Source organism: Gracilinanus agilis, chromosome 6, assembly GCF_016433145.1.
Source record: "Gracilinanus agilis isolate LMUSP501 chromosome 6, AgileGrace, whole genome shotgun sequence".
Taxonomy (NCBI): domain Eukaryota; kingdom Metazoa; phylum Chordata; class Mammalia; order Didelphimorphia; family Didelphidae; genus Gracilinanus; species Gracilinanus agilis.
Window position 1 is genome coordinate 105,301,133 of NC_058135.1, and position 24,161 is coordinate 105,325,293.

The following is a 24,161-nucleotide window of genomic DNA, read 5'->3' on the forward strand; positions in this document are numbered from 1 at the left end:
AGCCCACATTTCTCTATCATAGATCCACAATGAGAGACTTTATAAATGACTTGATGAAATTCTAGCATATCATATCCATCAGTCTTGGAGTCCTGTCAGAACAGGAAAGAAGTTAGGTGGCATAATGTATTTTTGCCATCCTGGATCATAAGAAGCACCACTTCCCCAAATATTCTCACAACTCTCTTCTTCCTACTGCCTTCAATAATATGATCTACAAGTTTGTTAGCATTGCTATAGTTTGCAAATTGTAATAATATTTAGACACTTTCAGACAGTAGCATCACTTTTATTTTCCAGATTTTTCAAATATCACAAATGACAGCTCAGCAAAAATATCTGCATGTTCTTTCAATTCCCAAAGATGTAGCAGTCCAGACCTGGTGATCTGAACTGCTGAAGACAATATCTCTAGATATATATTTGGGTATTGGGAAGGCCCCTTTCGAGTCAAGCTCAGGTCATTCAGATAAGGAGTCCTAACAAGGCACCATCCTTATTTCTGCTAACAAACCTTCAAAGGACATCTCATCACATCTTCAACAGATTTTAACTTCAATCATCTTCTTTCCTCTCTCTCTTGAAACTTCATCTTCCTCTCAATTATGTAGAGAACTGAGTAAAATTTATAAAAATATAAGTTATTTCCCAATCTATGAATGGTCAAAGGATATAAACGGGCAGTTCTCAGATGAAGAAATTAAAACTATCTTCAGGCATATGAAAAAAATGCTCCAAATCACTATTGATTAGAGAAATAAAAAAAATAAATAACTGAAATACTACCTCACACCTATTAGGTTGGCTAATATGACAAAAAAAATGAAATGTTGGAAGGGATGTGAGAGAATTGGGATACAAATATACTGTTGGTAGTTGTGAACAATACAATCATTCTGGAGGGCAATTTGGAACTATGCCCCAAAGGTCTATAAAACTGTGCATACCCTTTGATTCAGCAATATCACGACTGGGTCTGTATCCCAAAGAGATCAAAGAAAGGGGGAAAAGGACCTATTTATACAAATATATTTATGGGCACTTTTTTGTAGTGGCAAAGAACTGGAAACTGAGAGGATGCCCATCAATTGGAAAATGGCTGAATCAGTTGTGCATATGATTGCAATGGAATACTATTGAACCATAAGAAATGACAAACAGCATGATTTCAGAAAAACCTGGAAAGACATATGAACTGATGCAACAAAGTGAGCGGAACCGGAATAATATTATACACAGTAACAGCAATGTTGTGACAGTAATCAACTGTGAATGACAAATATTATCAGCAATGGGGCAATCCAAAACAAGTCCAAGGGAATCATGATGAAAAATGCTCTCCACGTGTCAAAGAAGGAACTAATGGAGTCTGGATACAAATAGAAACATGCCATTTTTCACTTTGTTTCATTTATGAGCTTTTTTTTCTTACATAAGTGATGTCTCTTCTTTTAAAGCATGATGAATATGGAAATATGTATTACATTATAGCCCAGGTATACTTTATCAGATTACTTGCCATCTCAGGGACAGGAATGAGAAAATTTGGATTATAAATTTGGATCAGAAAACAAATGTTAAAAATTGTTTCTACGTGTAATTGGGTGGGGGGAGATACAAAAAATAAAATAGTGCTGGCGGGGAGAGAAGAAACTTAATTTTCTTATTTACTACTTCTCAACTTTCATTAGACCCTAATATCTCCTCAAGATATATATATCTCCCTAGTTCCCCTTCTCAGCCTTGGAAAAGCTGTCACGTTTACTACCTCTGCTTCTCCTCTCACTCCCAATACACATGCAATTTAACTTTTATCCTCACCACTCAACAGCCCTCCAAAGAGGCCAAATGACAAATCAAATTTTTTTTCTCCTATGTCCTCCTCTCTCGACCTGCTTTTGCTAATGTTAACCAACTTCTCCTTGATCCTCTCTACCCTCTGGATTTTTGTGACCATCCCTCTCCTAGTTCTTCCCTTGCCTGTCCAAACCTCTCTTCAACTTTGGTAGTTCACTGTCCATATCATACCTCCACTAAATTAGGAGTTCTTCAAGGTTCTGTCCTAGGTCATCTTTTGTCCTTGGACAATTCTTTGTTGGTAACCTCATTAGCTCCCCCAGGTTTTTATTAAAATTTCTTGGTAAGTGACTCAAAGATCTACATACCAAACTCCTGAGCTTCAATCTTATATCTCCAAATGCCTACTGACCACTTCATATCTTTCCCTACCAAAATCTCTCCCCTTCCAAGCTATTGCTTTTGCCATCTCTACTTTTATTCCTCTCATGTCTCAGTTGCAATTTAGCTTCCATCCTCACCATGACATTTCTGTCAAAGGCATCCCCTCATCCTTCCAGTCTCCTAGGTATGTAAACTCTAGGCTATGACTCCTAACTTTTGCTCACCCACATATTCAACTAGTTGCCAAATCTTGCCATTTTATCCTTCATGTCTCTCACATCCAACTCCTTCATTCTTCATACAGATGCCACCTTATTTTCAAGTCCTCATCACTTCTCAACTAGATGATTGCAATGGGATCTTGATTGGCAGTTCTGTGAAGGATGGGGTAGAATAAGTCAAGGAAACCAAATTGCTTTTCCTTAAGTACAGATCTATGGCAGGCCCTTACTCATTCAATTCCAGTAGCTCCCTGTTGCCTTTAGGATAAGATAAAAATTCTAGTTTTGCCTTAATGGCCCTTTTCAGGCTGGTTCCAAGCCATCTTTCCAGCCTCACTGCATATCATTCTTCTTCACACACTCTATGAATTTGCTAAACTTGTTTCCTCTGTGTTCAGCTATGGAATGTACATCTCACCTCCACTTCACAGAATCTTTCTCCCCCACCCCCCACCCCCGCCCCAGACTCAATTCAAGCATCACCTCCTACCTTCCCCATATCTGCTTGTGCCCTCCCTTCCAAAGTACCTTGTTTTTAGAGAGGCATCTATTTGTGCATGTTCTCTTTATGATTATTCTATATATACCTAGAGATGTACTTCATGTTCCCAAAGAAGTATAAGCCTCTTGCAATCCCATTTGTTTCTCCAGCCCTTAGTACAGTGTGATACACACAGGTGGCACTTAAGTACTTGTTGATTGGCTGTGAGAGGCTATGAATCATATAAAATCCCTGCTAATTGTTTTCATTTGGCACATTTCCTTCTGAAAAGTATCTTCTTTGTTATGAAAAGAACCAAAATAAGTTATCACTCTTCCATCTACACCCATCAGCAATGGCCTTCATCCTCTCATCTTTCTTTTGCTCCTACCAGCTAAAACAGAAAACTTTTTGGCTAATCTTTAAGTCCTAGAGCCCCCTGGGGCCCAGCTTCTTCACACTACCCATTTTCCATCTGTTACTGTTGTACTGATTACTCTCCAAAGGGATCTCTAGAGATAGTGCCTAGAGGAAGCCATACCTAGGAGCCACACTCTGAATTCCTGGAACGATGCTTCTTCACACCTGTAAAGGAGTGGTTCAAGCCTGGCTGTTAGCCTTCTGTAAATGAGCAATCCCCTTCACCTCCAAATCTCACTATCCTCATCCATAAAATGAGGATAACAATACTAGTATAATCTGCTTCAAAATATTTTACTGTGAGAAGGTATTTAACAAAGGCTTATAAGATAAAGTGCTCCATCAGTGATAGGGAACTCCCAGTGAGGATCAGAAACAAATCTACAATTTCTTTTCTCAGAGAGTTGTGTGGAGCATTAAGAGTTTATGATTGGTCCTCAGTCATGGTTTATCAGAGGCAGGACCTAAATAAGTATCTTTCAGACTCTGACATTAGTTTTCTATCTCTTACACCATATTGTTGCCTATCATATAAATGTAAGCCATCATTATCCACGTTAAAAAATAGTATTCACAAAACTAAAAAAAAATACAATTATATTGCTATGATATTTTAAATAGCATGGAAATCAAATTCAAATCAGTAAGTTTTAAGTAAGAGACTTCAATGGGTTCAAAACTGCTAAGCAGTCTTCAGTGACAAGTTAAGGATTCTCTTCTACAATATATACAGAAGATAAGGTCTAAATTAGCCTTTAAGATCAGTCTCTAGCAGTTGATCAATCACAGATAAATTCTGTAATTTTCCAATTATCTGAGCCCCCAACTTTTTTTACCTGCTTTGCTCTTATTTCTTTATATCAGAGCTTTGAAACCAGAAAATATTAGGATCTAAAATCAAATGGAAATTTGATTTTTACTACTCCTAGAAAGAGCTCCTAAATTTTTTTTAAAAATTATTGGAAGAGGGGCAGCTGGGTAGCTCAGTGGATTGAGAGCCAGGCCTAGAGACAGGAGGTCCTAGGTTCAAATCCGGCCTCAGACACTTCCCAGCTGTGTGACCCTGGGCAAGTCCCTTGACCCCCATTGCCTACCCTTACCACTCTTCCACCTATAAGTCAATACACAGAAGTTAAGGGTTTAAAATAAAAAAAATTTAAAAAAAAAAAATTTAAAAAAAAATTATTGGAAGAAAGGATATCATTGCAATAACTTGTTGGCCTTTCTATTTGTAGTTCCTTCTCTCTCCCATTTATTTTTCATATCACTGAGAAAATAATCTTCCTAAGGCAGAAGTTTGATTATGTCAAAGTCAGAGTCAATAGACATTTATCAAGTACATACTACACATCAGGCACTCAGGCACTGCTAAACACTGGGGACATAAAAAAAGCAAAGAACAGTCCCTGCCCTCAAGGATCTCATAATCTAGTCAGGGAAGATAAAAAGGAAGTGGATTGAGTGGGAAAGAGGAAGGAGCAAGGTTAATTGGAATAGGAAACTGATCTACTCCTCAATGGCACGTTGGAGACAGGGAACAGTGCAGGAGAAATGAATGATCAGAACTTGCACCATGAGGAAAGTCCCCATTCCTTTCTGTTCTCCTTGGGCCTTCGTTTTTAACTTTTTATATAATGATTCTGAAACAAAGTAAACTTAGCTAGGAAATGATCTAAGGAAATGAGTTCAGAGTTTATTTCAATTTGAGGAATGATGAGTCTCTAAAGATCAGGAAGTCTAGGAGTGTAACCATGCCATCCCCCCATTCAAAAAGTGTGCAATGGCTCCTTACTATCTCTAGGAGAAATATGAACCCTCAGCCTAGCATTTAAAGGCCTTTACAATAGACTGTGGACTGCTTTCCCAGATTTACTTCATATTATTTCATTTCACACCAGCTACATTCTATATTCTGGCTCTTGTCCCACTCTGTGTTGGCTGTCCACCAGCATAGATACTTCATGAGCTGGGCCCAAAGACTCCTTAGCTTCCTTAAGGGCTTAAGTTCTGGAGATGGTTTCTATTCAGAATTTTTTTTTAAATTAAAACCCTTAACTTCCATCTTAGATATTGGTTCCAATACCAATATTGGTTCCAAGGAAGAAGGACAGGCAAATGGGATTAAGCGACTTGCCCAGGGTCACACAGCTAGAAAGTGTCTGAGGCCAATTTTATCCCAGGCCTGACTCTCAATCTGCTGAGGTAGGTACCTACTCCCCCATTCAGTATTTTTTGATCCATGTGACTGTTAGCTCTTGTTCCCTCATCAGATCATACCTTCTTTACTCAGTGTGCAACTTACTGTATTCCCCTAGGAAAATGTTAAGACTTTGAGAGCAGGGCTGTTCTGTGTTTGTCTTCTATCCTGCACAGTACCTTGGAACTAATAAAATTTTTTCTAAAAAGCCAAATTGAATTATGTGTCAATCCATCTGCAGATAAAACAAAGCTGGTTAGACTGAGGTTAAATCTAGAATAGCTAAAGGTACCTAGAAACAAAATGTCAGCAAGTCCTTTTCATTTTTAAAGTAACTCCTGAATGCCAAGATGTGGTATTTTCTCTCCACATAATTTTTTCTTAACTAAACTAAATGATAGGTGAATCTAAAAAATTATACTTCTCCCCACCCCCAAATATCTAGAAAATAAATTACTAATTAAATTAGTCTTCAATTGGCTCAAGTTAAAGATGGATGGTATGTGATATGAACTCTCCATTTTTAAGGATGGATATTGACATCCATAATTAATATGTTGATAAGGGGAACTATGGAAAGATAGTGACATATTAGGACTTAGAGGAGCCCAGATCTCCTACAAACACTCTACTAATGCTCTATGATTGCACCATCTTTCCATTAATTCTAGCAGCTTCTCAGCTTGTTCTTGAAAATCTATCTTTATTTTGATTTTGATTAAGTCATTACTAGTCAGATAAGTGGAAAACTGGGGTAGTATTCTTTTCAAAGATTTCTGGCTTTTCCTTTGTAAGTTGTAAAGATGAGAAAGACAGTTGTCTTTGTGCATTGAAAAGAATGAGTGGATTTCCAAATAGCTGGGCTTCTTGACAGGCTGCTCTTCTTGGTCAGTTAGAAAAGAGAGAAAGCTAGAAGTTCCTCCATTAAGTACAAAGCCAGGACAAAGACTACCAGAATTCTTCAGAAGCTCTGAGCAGAGACATGTCTGGGTAGGACAAGGCATGCAATTAACAGAGAACAGAAGACAGGGTCAAGTCATGGGCTAGGTGCCCCACTGTGCCCAGGTGATAACAGGAAGAAGGGCCAAGGCAGGTTCCTGTGTCTTACATAAGGCCTGCTATGAACACAATCAACATCTGGTTAAGACCTGTCAGTCTCATAGCTAAGGATGAGGTCAACTATATGTTCGGAACTGGGCAAGGAGAAGAAGAAAGTCAAAATGCAGGAATTTCCATAGAAATCATTTTAAAGAATGGAAGTAGAGTTTATTTAGTATCAGTATCCCTAAAAGAAGAATACTGTGTTACCCAAAAGAAACAAAAAATCTATTTAGCTTTGAAAATGGAGAAAGGCTATGAAGGCAAAAATGTAACCCAAACTCTACAAATGCCAAAAGAGAAAAAAAAGCAGCTTAAGGAAAGTGGAAAAAGGTAAATTAAAACATCACAAATTGAACAAAGATGACAATAGACACACCCATGCCGCATCCTTCGTAGAGTTTCCGCTCGCGTTCCACTGTCTGTTTGATGACTGCTTCTCGAGAAAAGTGCCTCCTTCCCTGTCTGCCTTTGATGCTATTCAGCAACTCAATCTGTTCCAGTTCACTGTTGAACCGATGTAAGTAACTTGAAAAAAAGAAAAGGATTGGAGCTGTGAAATTTCCTTCATTCTACAACAGAACTCATGCTCAGCATTCCTTGTCAAAGTCATGTTTAACCTGCTATGTTTGTTCAATAGTTGACACTTAAATCACCACAGATGACTGAGCCTGGAATTAGAAGAATGAGTTTGGAGGCCAAATTCTGCCAATAACTTCCTATGTCTTTGGGCAATTCATTTAATTTTTCAGGGCTTCTGATTCCACATTTGTAAAATAAGCTCATATTAAACTATCTCTAAGGTTTCTTCCAGATCTAATATTTTAGGGAAATAATCACAAATCATTTACATAATTGTTTACAATCTGACAATGTGCTTCACATACTATCCATAAATTCATTTGATCTGTCTAGTGAGGTAGATAATAAAATTGGTATCCTCATATTTGAGATAAGGGCACTAAAGCTCACTAAGGTAGACTCACTTGATTTCAGTTACAAAAGCATTAGAGTGGAGATGGGAGGAACTGGGTTCAAATCTGGTCTCAGACATTTCTTAGCTGTGTTACTTTAGGCAAGTCACTTAACTCTTAACTGTCTAGCCCTTACTGATCTTCTACCTTGGAGTCAATATTTATTATTGATTTCAAGATGGAAGGTGTGGGAAGCCAGTAAGAGAATAGATAAAAATCTAAGACTCCTCTTTTGATTCCTTTTCTGATCCACACCTTTCCTTATTGAAAAGCTCTTAGCAAAGCAGTAGTCAAGAGGTTAACATTCTTCCCCTTTGGTCAGAAATGCAGCTGTTTGGCAACCCAAGGCCGAAACCTTAGTTTAGCAGGAGCATTTTGCACCAGAGAAAAGTATTCTCAGACTTAGCTTGCTGATAATTGCGCAGCTGAAGGTCCAGCCTGGTTCTTATCTTCACCTTGAAGCTTCTAAGCCTGTTGTATTGTCTATGTTAAAAATGCACCTCTGCGCAGCTGTGGGAAACTTTCCTTGTGCTTTTGGGTGAGAGGGAGTTTGAATTTTCATATATAATAAACTTATGACTCAATGGCACTTGGGAGAAGCAGCTATGAGTTAACAGTCAAGATCGTCTCCCGTGTCCTGTTATTTTCTTATCAACTAAACTGTCAGATTATGTGGAGATGATAGATAGATCTCGACAGGAAGGTAAGCATAAAAAAAAAAAAAAAAGCATTAGAGTTCTAGAGCCCTGACTCAGACCCAGATATTGAGAGCTATAAAGATGGAAGCAGCAAGTAGAAAAGAATAAAGCCTAAGTCTTCAATCACTTTCACTGCTGATTATCAGCCCACCAGATTTGGGAATCATCTGAAGAAAGTGCTTGAACTCATACTTGAACCTGTGGAAGTCAATGAGATTTCCACAAGTACAGAAAAAAAAAAAAGAAGACCCAGGAGAGAGCTCTGGAGAATACTCAACAAAAGAGTCTGAGAAAGTGCAATCAAATGGGTAAAAGGGCTAGAAAAGAACCACTGGGAAAATCAAGAAGATTATGACCAGGAGGAAGGCAGGCCTCACAATACAAAAACTCCAAGGAAAATCTCTTCAACTTGGCAGTTAAAAGATTATTAGTTACCTTTGGAGAGCTAAGGCTGGAAGTTGGACTTAAATGGATGATCAGCTTAGGAAATTATGAGGAAGAGGAGGATAAGATGAATCTTTCTAGGAGAAAAAGAGAATGGCAGTGTCCTGTGGTGCTTTGTTAAAGAGAAGGCTGGCCTACCCATGTTTCTGGAAAGAGGCAACAGAGGAAGGAACTGAAGATAAAGTCAAGAAGGAATGATGAGAAAAGCAGATTTCTGGAGGAGAGAGAACACAAGAAGGATCAAGGTCTTTGGCAAGGAGAAGAGCTGTCTCTTCTTCAAAAACAAAAGCAAAAAGTAGCAGTAGGAATAAAAAAATATATGTATATGATTTTTGAAATATGGTTTAGGGGAAAAGAAAGACTTTATGACAATTGCCTTTTACTTTCCTACTAAGCAGGAGATAAGGACATCAACTGAAAGAGGTTGGTGGGGGAGATGATGTAAACATGAGGAAAGATGAAGTCTGATATGACCACCAAGAGCAGTGGAATCATCAAAGAATAAAGATTTACCATGCAATGATTAGCACTGTTAACTTCCTCCAATATCATTCAGCAGTCCAGGAGTAAAGAAGACAGAAAGTAGAGGTGATAAAACAGCAAGAATTAATAGAAGCATGGATGGTGGCAGAACAAGCAAATGAAGTTCTTGCACTGCTGAACTGGTCAAGGTTGTTATCAGAGAAAACGGATATCAGTGTAGGAGAAATGGACTTCAACAGGTGGGAAGAAATTGGAAGGCAAATTGAGGGTAAAGAATTGGGGTTGGGTGGGAGGGAGAGGGGAGCTAGGGAAGGCTGGAAGGAAGGGAAGGAAAAGTGAGTCACTGGGGCATTCTTAAGTGAATAGAACAACAGGAAAGCTAAAAAGAATTACAAATAAGGAGAACTTTGAAAATTACATATTAAATTTATTTATTTTAAAAGAAAAATCAAGCTACATATAATGAAGATCTGGAGTTTCACATATAATCCTCTTCTTATAGACTATTATATATATTAAATGTCATATATATATATATATGTATATATATATATATATATATATCCATGCATACATATTAAAGAATAGGTTTCAGTGAAGAAGGAGAGAGATGGAAGGGAAGGCAGCCATGATCCAAGAAGGTATGTGAAGGAAATTATTGAGGGGACTCTGATCACAAGAATAGAATGGAAACTCTGGTGCCCTCTGTAGTCAGCAGGAAAAGCCAGCAATTGAGGTAGGGGATCACAAGGCAGGAGGCTGGGTGGCCCAGGCAAAGTAGAAAGGAGACAGTTGGCTCCCAAGGCATGACATGTGAGTCAGTGGGAGGAGAGAAAGTTTGATAAACTGAGGCAAGACCAAATTTCACTCTCTGGACTTCTGTGTTAGGGCACACTGGGAGGATCACATGGCTGCTGGAGAACAGCAAGCTAAATAGAGAAGCAAGATTAGGGTAAATCTTTCATCAAAGTTATCTATCTCCTCTCTCTCTTTCATCTTCCCCTATTCCTTTCTGATTAATAAAATAATAAAATTTGCAACCAGACTCAGAATTTTAATCTCACAAAGGTAACTTCAGAGTTTAGCAACATGGAGGTAGGAGAGTCATATATGTGGACATTCTCTGTGGGCAGCAGAAACATTGTGTTGCTTTAGTTGAAAAGAAGCTAAATCTCATGAAATGGGAGGGCAAAGAGTTTGAGGAAACAAATATATATAATAAAATCTCTAAGTTTGAGGACAAGGCCTGAATAGTTGACTAAGATAGTAATTCAAATCATTTCATAACAGAGAAATCCAGGAAACTAAAAGATCTCAGCAAAACAGATATAGCCTGGATAATATAGATCAGAGTGAACCTCAGTAGGAGGGCCTGTAGAATAAATGATCCAGATGAAGGATCTGGAAGTGACACTAAAGAGCAAAGATTACGCCAATCCTTCCTCTTGGTCCAATGTGTCCAAGGTATGAGGGGTAATCAGAGAGTACACAGGATTACAGTGTCTTCCAAAAAGAAAGGGGGGGGGGGGCTTCAATGATTACAAGAAGATTAAAAAGTATGAAAAAAAGATTAAGATGAAAGTTTGTTAATGATCAAGTGATATTGTGGAACAGAGGTGTCAAATCACGGGGCCTACAATACTCCTGAGTATTACTGAAACAGCTTAAAATGTAATTGGCAAATACAAAACGAATAAAAATGCAATAAACACAGATTACATTTCAAAACCAAGTCTCTATGAGGCCCACAGGAATTCTTACATACAGATTGGTAGGTCTCTTTTCTATTAAGAGTTTGATTCTCTTGTTCTAGAGGGCACAAAATATAGGAAAAGACAAAGAAGGAAAGGAAGTATGTGATAAGATTGAGCTAGAAAAAAACCAAGGGGAAGGTAGAATGGGAAAAAAGGCTTTTGCTTCAGGGAATGACTGTTCCTGAGATGAGGGAGCAGGAAGCACAGATAAGTGCTGGTTAAGATCTCATTTTCCTTCCTAGGTCCTATGATGACTGAGCACCATTGGCAAGGCTGTTCCCTCTTCAAACAGAGGAAAGTGGGAGAGTGGGGAGTGGAAAAGAGTTCAGGCTAAGAATTGAAGAACTCAGACATGGAATCTGCTCAGCAGTGATATCCCAAGACATCTAGGAGATAAAGATATCCCACACATAAAGCATGCACCTGGCTCCATATTAGGCCTAGTATATTAATCTTACTGAGAATCAATCTGGTGATAGACTTTTACTTATGGTTCCCATCTTTCTTGCTCCTGGCAGAGAGTCTGGGACCTGACCACAGGCTCATACTAGGTCTTTGCTTCAGGCTTCAGTCTTTCCAGTTCCAGGTACAATACCTGTGGCCCTCTCAGTATAATACTAAGGTCTTCCCTGAGTTTTTATACATGTAAAATTCTTTAAAGGGAGGACCATTTCTTCCCAATATATTATTGATGGGAGGTAGCAGAGTGGTAGATAATGAATACAGAAATGGGTTTGGCCTCTAAAATATTCTAAAGCTTTCTCCTTCAGCTCTATGAATGGTTGTAAAAGGGAATTGGAAAAAACCATCTAAAAATGTATATATTTCTATGGACAAGGGAAATGTATCAAAACTACATTTCCCTTGATCCAACATGGTCCAACTGATTTCCGTTTCCGACGTCTTGACGCAGGGGAGAGTTTAAATCTCGTGGGTTAGGAGGGAGTGTTTCTTTGCCAGCAAGCTCTCTTCTTTGGGGAGTAGGAACTTGGCTAGGAGGCAGTATGGTGGCGGCAGTTTTGAATGCTTACAAGCGCGTGGTCTAATGATTTTATCTATCAACATGGCTTTAATTAAAATACTAATTTATATTATTATAGCAGCCTTTATCATTTTTCATATTTATATGGTGTACCCAGTTCTTACCTCTCTATTAGTTCACAAGCATCTTTCTTTGAATACTCTCTTTTGTTAGGATCAAGGTGACTTTGAAACCATTGCAGTTTCTCACCTGAAAAGAAAAGAGATAAATTATTAAAACAATATAAGTCAAGCAATTAGAAGTTCAGATAAGCCATAAACGCCAATATTAAAATGGTTTAAATTACCTTAAATCCATTTCAATATTAAATATATCTCAGTCCAGGCTAATGAAATTAATTTTGAAAAAACAACAGTGTCATATGGAGGCAAAGGATCTATAGAAAAAGTTCAAGTAGTTGAAGGCCAGAAATTAAAGAGAGGCCAAACTACATGACTTTGAAACGTCAGTATATGATTTACAGTCAACAGCAGACAGATGTTAGACACTGCACAGTGCTCCTCCATCTGAGCATAACATCAAAGCACATCACTGATTTCTGACTAAAGAATGAATTTGACAGTACTAACTGGGACAGGATGGCTTTGGCAGGTGGCAGAGACAAAGCAGGGGTCTGGGTCATCAGTATCTTAGTACCTCACAGATTATGATGGCTTCTCAGAGTGACCCAATCAGCTGAGACATTCCTATTCCTCACCTTCTCCAACCATGCTTCCCACTTCCCACCTTTCCAAACTAAAACTGAACAGAAGGCAAAATGTAGAGAAAAGTTGGTAGGTTTAAGATTCCGAAGCATAATGGAAAATACAAGACAGATCATCTCTTTCTTCCTGGTATATTTAGGTACTAAGTATCATCCTGTTTCTATGACAGTTGTATGCCCAGGAATGAATGAAGCATTAAGTGTTTACTCTGTTCTAAGCACTGGATATATAAACAGAAAAGTAGCAAGTCCTTGCTCTCCAAGAGCTCACATTCTAATAGGGGACAATGACACATAGGAGAAGTTTCAGGGCAAGTCAAATGGAAAAAATCTCATGGTCCTCTTCTTTAATGTCATTTCTACTAATAAAATCATATCAGTTTCTGATGTTGAATAGTTTCAAGGATTTTGGTGGTGGAAATTTTCTTTTCTGAATTTCCAGTAATTGTGGGTGGAACAATAATTATAGGAGTAGTTTCCAGGCTGCTTCTCCACAAGAGATGCTTCCCAGGATGATGGCTGAAGGTCTTGGACTAGAAGCACTGCACTCCCAAAGCTCTTAGGCTCAGGGTCCTGGGCCACTTCCATCAGGATATGAAAGAAGATACTGGCCCAGATAGTAGTGGTAGTCTGACCTGCTTTCCCTGAATGTGCTGGCAGTTGTTGGATGACAACTTTGAGGACTGGGTATAAGATCAGTGGTCTTGAAGGTGCTGTTGTTTCCAGGGATCCTCTGCTTGTTTGACTGTTGGTGGCATTTGGTCAGTAGCTGTCACTGATGGTGAGGAGATAATGAGCTTTGGCTACAGGTATGTGGCCTCCTTGGTGCCAGAAAAAAAAAAAAAAAAAAACAACCCAGATGACCATGGCCCTAAAAAGGTGAAAGGAATATCTTTGCCAAACTACCACATGCTGATTGATCCCTGTGACTGCCCATATATAGTTCAGTAATCTCAAACCAAAATTTTGCAGTCCATGGGCAACCACAATGGCATTTAAATCTTGTATGTCATTCCATGTTGAACTAGGTCAGCTAAGAAAATATATTCCCCTATATCTCCAATGACCAGACTCTTGTGAGCTAACTGAATGGTTTCTCCTAGATGGACAGATAAGATTATCTACCTTTCACAGCTCAGGAGATGCTTCATGCATGGCATAAGAATTACTCCTGGCTAAAGCTCAAAGTCTCTTGGGAAACCACCAAAAGCATGGATATCACCTTTTGCAGGGAATATAAAGAGGGCCTAGAATTCCCACATCTGTTGATGGCACTATTATATTTATGTAGAAAACCTTGGCAAAGATGTGTTACAGCTGCAGAAATGGTAATGGAGGATTTTCAGCTTCTCTGTCACCCATAAAGGCAAAACAAGGCTGAGGAGGGATGGGCAAGAAGTCTGCATGATCCAAAGAGTCACTGGCTTCCTAGTACAGATGTCAGGTCTCTTTAAGCCTCAAGTGGACACATGTAGAGCATCTTCTCCTCTGAAAAGCCTAATGTTCTCATTGATACCCAGATTGCTTCCTTCTTCTTAGAAAGCAAAATAGATGAGAAGACAACCTGGCCCTCACTGGTAAGCAGCTGTTGTAGTACTCTATATATCAGACCCATGTCACATATTTGAAGCAAAGATTTTTTTTTTCCCCAACTGAGCACTTCTCTTCTTATTCTATTTAAACTGAATTCATTCATGCAAAAAAAAGCCTTTCAATTTCATATTAAAACTTTTTTATTTATATTTCCTGGTTGACTCTATATCTTATTTGGTTAAGAATTCTCTCAAAGAGAATTCCCAAAGCTGTGAAAAGTATTTGAGGTAATTCTCTTCTAATTTTATTATGGCATGATCTTTAATAATCTTTGCAACAAACACCTCTGATAAAATCTGATATTCAAAATGTGGGAGAATTTAATAGTTCTCAAAAAAATCAAATTATGAACAACTATGTGTAAGACTAATAAGAAAAATACAAATACAAACAATTTTAAAGCTTCACCTCATACCTAGTAAGTGGGGGAAAATGCCAAGAGAAATATTGTTAGAGTTGTGGAAAGCCAAGCACATTAAATATAGTGTTGGTAGAAATGTGAATTGAGCAAACCATTTGGAAAAGCAATTTGGAATTATGATAATTAAGTGACCAAAATGTCCAATGTCCATACCTTTTCTATGTGTCCATCCCTAACCTCTCTCATGACCTATAGGCTAGCATCTCTACTTGCCTACAGGACAGTATGACCTAGATGACTCACAGACATATTAAAATTAATTCTGTTCAAAACTGAACTCATGATCTTTCCTCTTCCTAAATTCCTATTACTCTCTAGGGTATCACCATCCTTCCAGTCACACATCCTCAATTCTTCACATTTTCTCAAACCCCCAAATTCAATCAATTGCCAGATGCTGTGATTTCTACCTTTGTAACACCTCACATAAAAAACTGTCCTTTCTCCTCCCACAGTGCTACAATTTTGATGCAGGCCCCCATTGCCTCATGCCTAGACTACTGCAATAGTCTGCTAGCTAGTCTTCCTACCTCAAGTCTTCCCATCTCCCATTCTGCTCTAAAACTGACCGTCCTAAGTTTTAAGTCTGGTCACATTCCGGACCTCACCCACATTCGGTAACTCAGTGACCTCCTAATGCCTCCAGATCAAATATAAAATCTATTTAGCATTCAAAGTCTTTCCAAATCTTCCTTATCTACCTTAAGGTCCCTTCCTTATCTTCCCAGTGTTCCAGGTGTTTACACCTCCCCACGTTCCCTGCAAGCAGATGTCCCTGACTCCCTTGCTATTTTTCACATGACTCTGGGCATTTTCAATGAGGACCAAATGAGATATTTTTACAGTACTTAATATAATACCTACCGTATTTCATAAATGATATTTCCAGCTCCCTTAAAAAAAAAACCTGGAAACAAAAATGCCAATTGGCTGGGGGGGGGGGGGGGATGGCTAAACAAACTGGAGGACATGAATTTAGAAGAACATTAGTATAGTAAGAAATAAATAATATGAAGAATATTCCAGAAAAGCATGGCAAGAACCATTGCAATGTGAAATAAACAGAATCAGAAAGCAATGTGCACATTGACTACAACAATGCAAATAAATGACTAACATCTTCCCACTCCAAGAGAAATACTCATATAATCATCATGATCAATTTTGCCCCTATCCCCAAGAAGAAAAAGGGTCTCTCTTTCTTCTCTGCAGAGGTGGAGTAATATAGGTGTAGAACACTGCATATACAATTACTTAGTCCATGTGTTGGTTGGTTTGATGCACTGATTTTATTTTGTTTTTTTTATCCTCACTTTTCTATTTTACTCTTTGTTAAACAGAATAGCTCAACACACTGAGAAATAAAAATGATATAAAAACAGAGATCAATTCTAAAAATTTTTTTTCAGTTACATGTAGAAACATTTGACATTTTTTTTTTGACATTTTAGAATTCAGATTTTTCTCCCTCCGTATGCTCTTCCCCCTCCCCAAAGCAGTGAATAGTCTGATATAAGTTATAATATATTTTTAAAAAGGAAATGTAGCAACTGACAATCAGGATCAACTGCTCTATTTTAGATCTCAGAGATTTCTAAAGGTGCTATGATGATGCCTATATAATGAAACCATGTCAATTTACAAATAAAAAACAATTTCAGCAGAACAAAGCTAAATATTTTTAAATAAGATTTCATTTGAAAGATTTAACAGGTATAGCAAAAGCAATTCACTTTGATAAAACGCTTTTTTTCAAAGATGAAAGTTGTAAGGAAGGTGCATTTGTAATTTGCATAATTTGTAAATTATCTCTAAATTTAGTATGAACACTAAATAAAGCAATCCACTTACCTATAATATTTAGACGCAAAGCCTTTTCATTCTTCAACCTTAGAATGAAAAAAAGTGTTAATCTTCAAGCAGTTTTTAAAAATCAATTAAGAGCAGCTAGTATAAAAAATTACTCAAAGGGGGTCCCCCTTTCAAAGCTCATTTTTTATAGGAGATTAGATTAGTTATATTCAACCATATCACCACTTAAAGGATTTCCTGTATTTCAAATTATTGAACCATGAAGTCTTATTACTTGCTGCTTAGATCCTTGACATTTAAATGAAACCTACAGGAATAAAATTGTTAGGAGTGAAACTACACAAATGGATTAAGACACAAATTAATTATCTCATGACAAAATAGGCACGATTAATGCTTACACTGGAAATGTTACATATTTAATTGATAATGCCAGCTAGTATCAATCCAACAAACATTTATTAAGCACCTAATATATGAAAGGCTATTTGCTAAGTGCTGAATATACAAAGATTAAAAATGACAATCCATGCCATCAAAGAGTTTACATCTCATTGAGGGGAACAGAGCATATACACCTTAAATCTAATGCAAATAAACAGTAGAGTGTTATGGAGGACAAAGAGATGCTGACAAGGTGCTCAAGGAACAACATGTGAGGAAAGACATAATATGTTTAATCTGAGGATAGGGAGGAGTAAAATCAGAGAAAATGTAAATGATATGCCAGGTGAGCCTAGAGAAAAAAATAAAAGATTCTGAAAGCCCAAGATGAGAAGGAGTGCATGTCAAGCAGGTAGGATGGCCTATACAGCGTATGAAGGTGAGAATTGGCATGTTGAGTTCAAGAACAGTTAGGAACCTAGTTTGGCTTACAGGCCAAATGAATGGTGATAATAATGTGCTTTCGTGCTGGAGGGTAGATCACAGGTTGTCAAGAACCCGGCATGTCAAGCTAAAGAGTTTCTGTTTTATCTTAGATGTAATTAGAGATCTTTGATAAGAGGAACACCATGTGATAGTGTGAGAATTGTATGTGATAATGTGAGTAGCCCTAATGTTTCTTCTAATCAAAATCCATGGTTCTATGGGAATAATGAAGCAGAAGAGGTCAAAGGCCCAAGATCATAATCAAAAAGAATTTCAGAATTCAAAATCTTCCAATCAATGGTTGTAAGGACCAAGGTTTAAAAGATATCCACTCTTATGAGTGGGCTGGAATAGAATGATAGGCACTAGAGTTGAAGAGGTCTGATGAACTGAGAAGATGGGGTAGAAACATCATTATGAAAACTTAAATCCCCAAGTATAAGGACATGAGTTGAGATTGTGAGAAGATTATGATAGGAACCAGGTATTAAACTTATAAAAGGAGGAAGAGGGACAAAGAGATCATTAGATGGTAGCAATCAGGATCTGGAAAGGGTGAAATATTCACATTCACAAATAATGCTAGGTTGCTGATTGTCACAGAGGCTGGGTCTCAAAGTAACAGGGAGAGTGGGGTAGAAACTGAGTATGCCAAAATCTCCTGGCCCCAGCAAAAGAGATTTGAGAGAAAGAACCTCTGGTAGTAGGGAGGGTGACAAGAGATGAAGTATTTTCAGAAGAAGCCAGATTTTATACAGTATCAGAAGACAGATGGAATATGAATATTAAGTACATTATAGAAGTTTTCATGTTCTGCCACAATAGAGAAATCATAATGACTTTCTTAGTGTGCCACTGCCACTTAGGTTTTTTAAATCAATTTATATGAATGTTAAAGTATAGGTATTCCCCATATGGCACTCATTCATTTGGAAGGACACAGCAAAAACTGTACAAAGCTACCAAAAAATACATAAAGAAAAAAAAATAGCTCAAGTAGGTAAATATCCTATTTGTAGGTACTGCAAATATTAATAACACATAAACATTGGGCAAGTTTAATGAATTGTTCAATCTAGCAAAGTTAACTTCAGAATGACATATATACACAACAATGTGAAGTTGTCAGCTCATCCTGCAAAATCATGTCAAAATCTAAATAGGCACAATAATTCTGGTAATAGAAAATGCCTAAATAGGTAATTTTAATGCATAAGAGTTTTAAAATATAATTTTAAATGCAGGTATAAACTATCAGGTTTCTCAAAATACAAAAAAGGACTCTAAATTTTTAAGCATTATGTTCAGTTTTTCTGTTGCTTTCTACATTGTTTTTTTTCCCCCCACAATGAGTCATCCTCACCTGGTGTCTAGAGTTCTTTGCTATGTGCCCTGCATGACAAGCAAGAGATGACAGTGCATGGCAACAAGATGTTGCCATGGTGAGGATGTCAAAGAAATGAAGTCAAAATTAAACAGCACGTTATAGTCTTTCTCTCACTGCTTATAAATATTGCATACTTGGGGTAAATTAATCTAAAAAATCTATTTCCTCTTAATTTGGGCAAAAGCAGAATTTCAGTGTAGTTCTACCTAAATGCAAGAACATTACTTAATGTTTTTATGACCTTTTAAGAATACATACGCAGTTTCTTTTATGTCATGCTATTGCTGTTCTCTAGTAAGAGCATTCTATATAACCACAGCTCAAAAAATCATGCGCAATGGTACATAAAAGGTCTTATTTGTTCCCCAATATGGCAATGGGGTAGCATACTTGAATTATGTCACATCTATGACTTTCTTTCAACAAAACCCCCTAGAACTACTGAAGGGAGCCCAAGATTCTATGCCCCCCCCCACCCCCCACAAAACAAGGAAAATTAGATCGTCATCTCAGGGATCCTTCCAGCACTTCTGATATTCATGCTGCATTTGTTCAACTGAACTACTCCATTTCTACTGGTGCAAAGGAAATCAGCTACTGTTTTCCAGTAGCCACCAAGTATTCTATCTAGGTTGTCTGAAGTTCTGTTTTTGTGTGTCCTTTAGGGAGGCCTTTTGCCATTTTATAATGCTATCATACAGTCTGCATCATCTCAGCAGATGAAGTTTTTAAGCACAATGTTCTCACTGCTGACAGAATGATAATGTTTTAGAAACTCACCAGAACACTGTTCTGTCATTTAATATTTTTAAATTAATTTTTTATCTATTTTTACATCTAGTTGTCCCTCTCCTCTTATTCTTTCCCAAAGTGCCATTCCTTATAATAAGGGGGTAAAAGGAAAAAAGGGGGGGGGGGAATTCAGCAAAACTGACCGACATATTAAAAAAGTCCGATGTTGTATGCAATGTTCAACTTCCATGGTCCTTCTGCTTCTGTTCCTGCAAAAGCAGGTAGATCTATTCTATTATCATTTGGTCTTTATAATTTTATAGTATCCAATTTTGTTTGTTGTTGGTTTTTTTTCCTCCTATTTACATGTTACATAGTTTCTCTGACTCTCTTACCTCACTTTGCATAAGATTCATATGTCTTTCTGTGCTATTCTCTAGTAATCATTTCTTATAATACAGTCATATTTGATTGCATTTGTGTACCACAATTTATTTAACCATTCCTCAACTGATGCCCATCTATTTTGTTTCCAATACACTGCTAACACAAAAAGTGCTGCTGTAACTATTTTGGTTTACATGGAGTCCTCTCTTCTTTCCATTGGGAGTATAGACCTAGCAGTAGAATTTCTAGTTCAAAATTTATTCCCATTTTAATCTCTCTCTTCACAAAATGCCAAACAGATTTCCAGAATGATTGGACTGATTCAAGTTCCATCAATAAACTCTAATGTGATCTGTCATTTAATAATAAATATCACTTATATGACAATTTAAGGTTTGTAAAACATTTTAGAAGTTATCTCATTTGATTCATATGCAAACACTGTGAGGTTTTATTATTAGTTTCCTCATTTGTAAAATGGCAATAAGTCAAATACATCAAAACTACCATCCTAAAATATCTCATATTAAGTGAACCAACCAATGGGCATTAATTAAACATCTATAATTTGTCAAGATTGACATACAAAAATAAAAATTAAACAGCTACTGTCCTTAGAAACTTGCATTCTGTTGGGAGAGATAACATGTACACACATAAGTATATGCAAGATAAATACTAAATAATTTTTGAGAGAAGGGCACCAGTAGATAAGTAAATAATAAAAGATTTATTTTAGAAGATGGTATCTGAACTATTTTTGAAAGATTTTTTGGCATTTGATGGGTAATTTTGAAAGCACTTTTTCAGGCATGGGAATACTGCCTGTTAGAACCTGTTTTACTTTTTCACTAAAAATGTAGTGAATTCATCAAAAGGACTAACAAAAAATACAATATTAATTTGTTCAGAGTTTTACCTAAGTAGTAGAATATAGTCCTTTAATGCAAAATGAAATATGACATTATTCTTTTCAGGCTTACCATTCGCCACGTGAAATATAACTTTCTTACAAAATCTCCAAAATTAATAACTTAAGAAGGCATTATCGAAAATATAATCTAATTCTTGAATGTTTAAATTTTGTGATGTTCTCTAACAATTATTAACTTCAAGAACAAGGGAAAATAAAAAGAGATGAAAAGAATCTTCCTATACTCAGTTCCACAGCATTCTAATATTTTCCATGGCTGAAAAGAACATAATCAAAGGTATTATGAACTGGTTTTTGGTTCTCATGCTTTGTAAGGACAATTGACTTTTCCATAAAAGACATATAACACAAGTATTATTTATTAAAAATAATCTCTACATTGTGATTTGGGGGTTCTAGAAGTCACCATGAAAGTATGGCTATCCTGATATCATACTCTTGCTGAAAAATATCCATGCCTCCTCATTACTTACAGAATAAAATCCAAATTTTTTAACATGACATTCAAGACTCTAGGATTTGATTTTACCTAATGAAAGCATTATCTCTCATTACACCATAATATATCTTTCTCTAAACCAGTGGTTCCCAAACTTTTTTGGCCTACCACCCCCTTTCCAGAAAAAATATTACTTAGCCCCCTAGAAATTAATTTTTTTTAATTTTAATAGAAATTAATAGGAAAGATAAATGCACCTGTGGCCATCACGGCTCCCCTAGATTGCTGAGGCACCCACCAGGGGGCCCACTTTGGGAATCACTGCTCTAAAGTCAACCCATCACATTTGTCCTCATCACCTCACACCTAGACTACTGTAGAAACCTGCTGACTGATCTGCCTACCACAAATCTTTCCACACTCCAGTCTATTCTCCACTCAGATGCCAAAATGGTCTTCCAAAAGCACAGGCTGGACCATATATCCCCAGCATGATAAACTCCTGTAGCTCCCTATCACATGCTTGGCAAAATCTTCTATAACTTATCTCCGTGCATATTTCAATCTTCTTACTCCTCATGAGAAACACAGAGGTGTTTCCCCTAGCTCCACCTGGCCCCCAGTTTCCCCCTGTTGAGTACTCTGCAATCCAGTGACACTGGTCTCCTGACTTCAACATTGGGGATTTCTACTGGGGACTGCCAGTGAATATTGTCCATTCTCATCTCTGCCTCTTACTTCCATGGCTTCCTTCAAATCCCAGCTAAAATAATCTCATGTTCTTTGGGAAGCCTCTCCTGATACACTTTCATTCCAGTGCTTTTCCTTTTTTGGTTAATTCTAATTATCCTACACATCAGAGTCTGCAGGTTTTGTCCTCCATTAGACTGTGAGCTCCTTGAGATCAGAGATCATCTTTTACATCTCTTTGTATCCCCAGCACTTTGTACATGTGTCTGGCATAGTGGAAGCACTTTAAAAAAAGGTTAATGATGTCTTTTTTTTCCCCACATAGTCACAATTTGCACAGTATCCTTGGTCCTTTCTCCCTCCTAGATAGCCATCCCATAAAACAAACAGTATTTTACTTAAAGATAGAACCAAGATAAAGAGGGGAAGAAATCAGTACAACCTATCAATACATTGAAAAAGCCTAAAAATAAGTGCAATGTGCAATACCTGTGGTCTGAGAGTGTCCTCATAGCTTTCTTTTGGGTCATGCTTGATCTTCATATTTTTGTAACATTCACTTTTGATTTTATTGTGTAACCCTTCCCATTTACATGGCTATAGTCATAAATAGGCACTTAATATATGTTTCTTGATGGACTACAATCTATATTTTCCTAGTTCTAGCAGAATATCATTTCCACTGACCGTTATCTGTCAAAATCTTATTCACACTTCAAGGATTAAATAAAAAGCCATTTTTTCCCCTATGTAGCATTCTCTAATGTCCCAGCTGGAAAATGTGCATATGTGTGTTATACTTTGATTTATAACAAACTTTATTCACTTTCAGTCATCTTCCCTTACTAAACTGTAAGCTTTTTGAGAGTTGGGACCAGTATGTTCATCTTCAAATTGCCCACAGTAGGCAGTACTTAGTGAAACTCATACAAGTTTCTTAAAGGCAAGGACTGCATCATTTCTCATCTTTTATTTCCAGTATCTAGACCAGTGAACTAGACATAATTGGTGCTAAAAAAAATAGTTCATTGAAAAGTTTCTTAAATGTTCTATAATTGTTCTATAATGTCAGGATCCCCAAAATAACCTCTTGCTAATAACCTTTCCCCAGGCCCAGACCTAGCAGCTCCAGGCCCAGATCTAGCTACTGAACATATCTCACCCAATCAAGATGTGTTGTGAGCTTGGCATAACAAAAGTCCTTTGAAGTCCTATTCTCAGGGTGAACTCTGCTGCTCTCAATCTATTACTGTCAAAACCACAGACAAGGAACCATAAGCCAATTCAGACCAACTGACTTGGAATGTCAGTTCCAAGTAATGGAAAACACTTGCAGGAAACACATTCTAGTCAACATGCCTGTCATGAATAGACTTTCAATCACCAAACAAAATTGACTGTCCCCTTCTTTGATGCTGGACAAAATCTGAGAATAGACTTTCATGATGAACAAATTTTGTCTTGTCACTAAGCAAACCTTACCATTGTTACAGCTATACCTTCTTTGTCTTTTCACAACTATATATATTAAAGTCATACCTTGGCATTTTGGGCTAGAGTTGGATAAATCTTTTCCTTTCATGCCATGATGTCTTTACTCTTCAACAGAATAAAACTTTGCTCATTTTAAAGCATATAATGAGTACTTTAGGTTATTCTCATGCCCCATTTGAGTGGCTTGTCTACAACAGTATGGATTATTTGACTGGGTTCTAGCTTATAACAAGTCGTGTCCAATTTCAAGCAGTGCTTCTCTTTGTCTCATTAACACTACTTAGTTATTAATAATTGCCCCAAAGTACAAGAGTCATGATGCTGGCAGCTCTGATAAGCCTAAGAAAAGTCCTAAGATGTCTAAGTATGTTCATATAAGAAATACTTATTAAATAATGGGGTTCACTATTAGGTACAATTAACAACTTATATGAAGGGTCTTAGAACATGTTGGTTAAATAAAATAAGGTCTTATCTTAACCAAAACCTTACCAAAACCAAAGTTTTGGGTTTTTTTAAAATCTACTGTTTCTAGCTAGTCCTTTCATATTTAGTGGCACTAATAGAGATACTAAGTAAAGAACAGTTGTTTTCTAATACAGATTTGGCCCACTACCAACTGAGGAACATAAGATAGATCCTCTGTGTCTCTTTTCCTTCAACTGTAAAATAAGGGAACTAAAAGGATATTCCAAGTACAAAATTG

The 24,161-nt window shown here is 37.1% G+C and overlaps 1 protein-coding gene across 1 annotated transcript in view; it reads right to left on the reverse strand.

Annotated features, from left to right (window-relative positions):
* The window catches only part of TMA16 (translation machinery associated 16 homolog), a 73,538-nt gene that overhangs the window by 16,048 nt on the left and 33,329 nt on the right, over positions 1–24,161 (reverse strand). The window contains exons 3-5 of the mRNA XM_044680582.1: positions 16,562–16,599; positions 12,098–12,182; positions 6,978–7,126 (exon numbers count right to left, since the gene is read on the reverse strand). Coding sequence (XP_044536517.1) covers positions 6,978–7,126; positions 12,098–12,182; positions 16,562–16,599 — 272 coding nt within the window. The remainder of the gene's footprint in view (positions 1–6,977; positions 7,127–12,097; positions 12,183–16,561; positions 16,600–24,161) is intronic.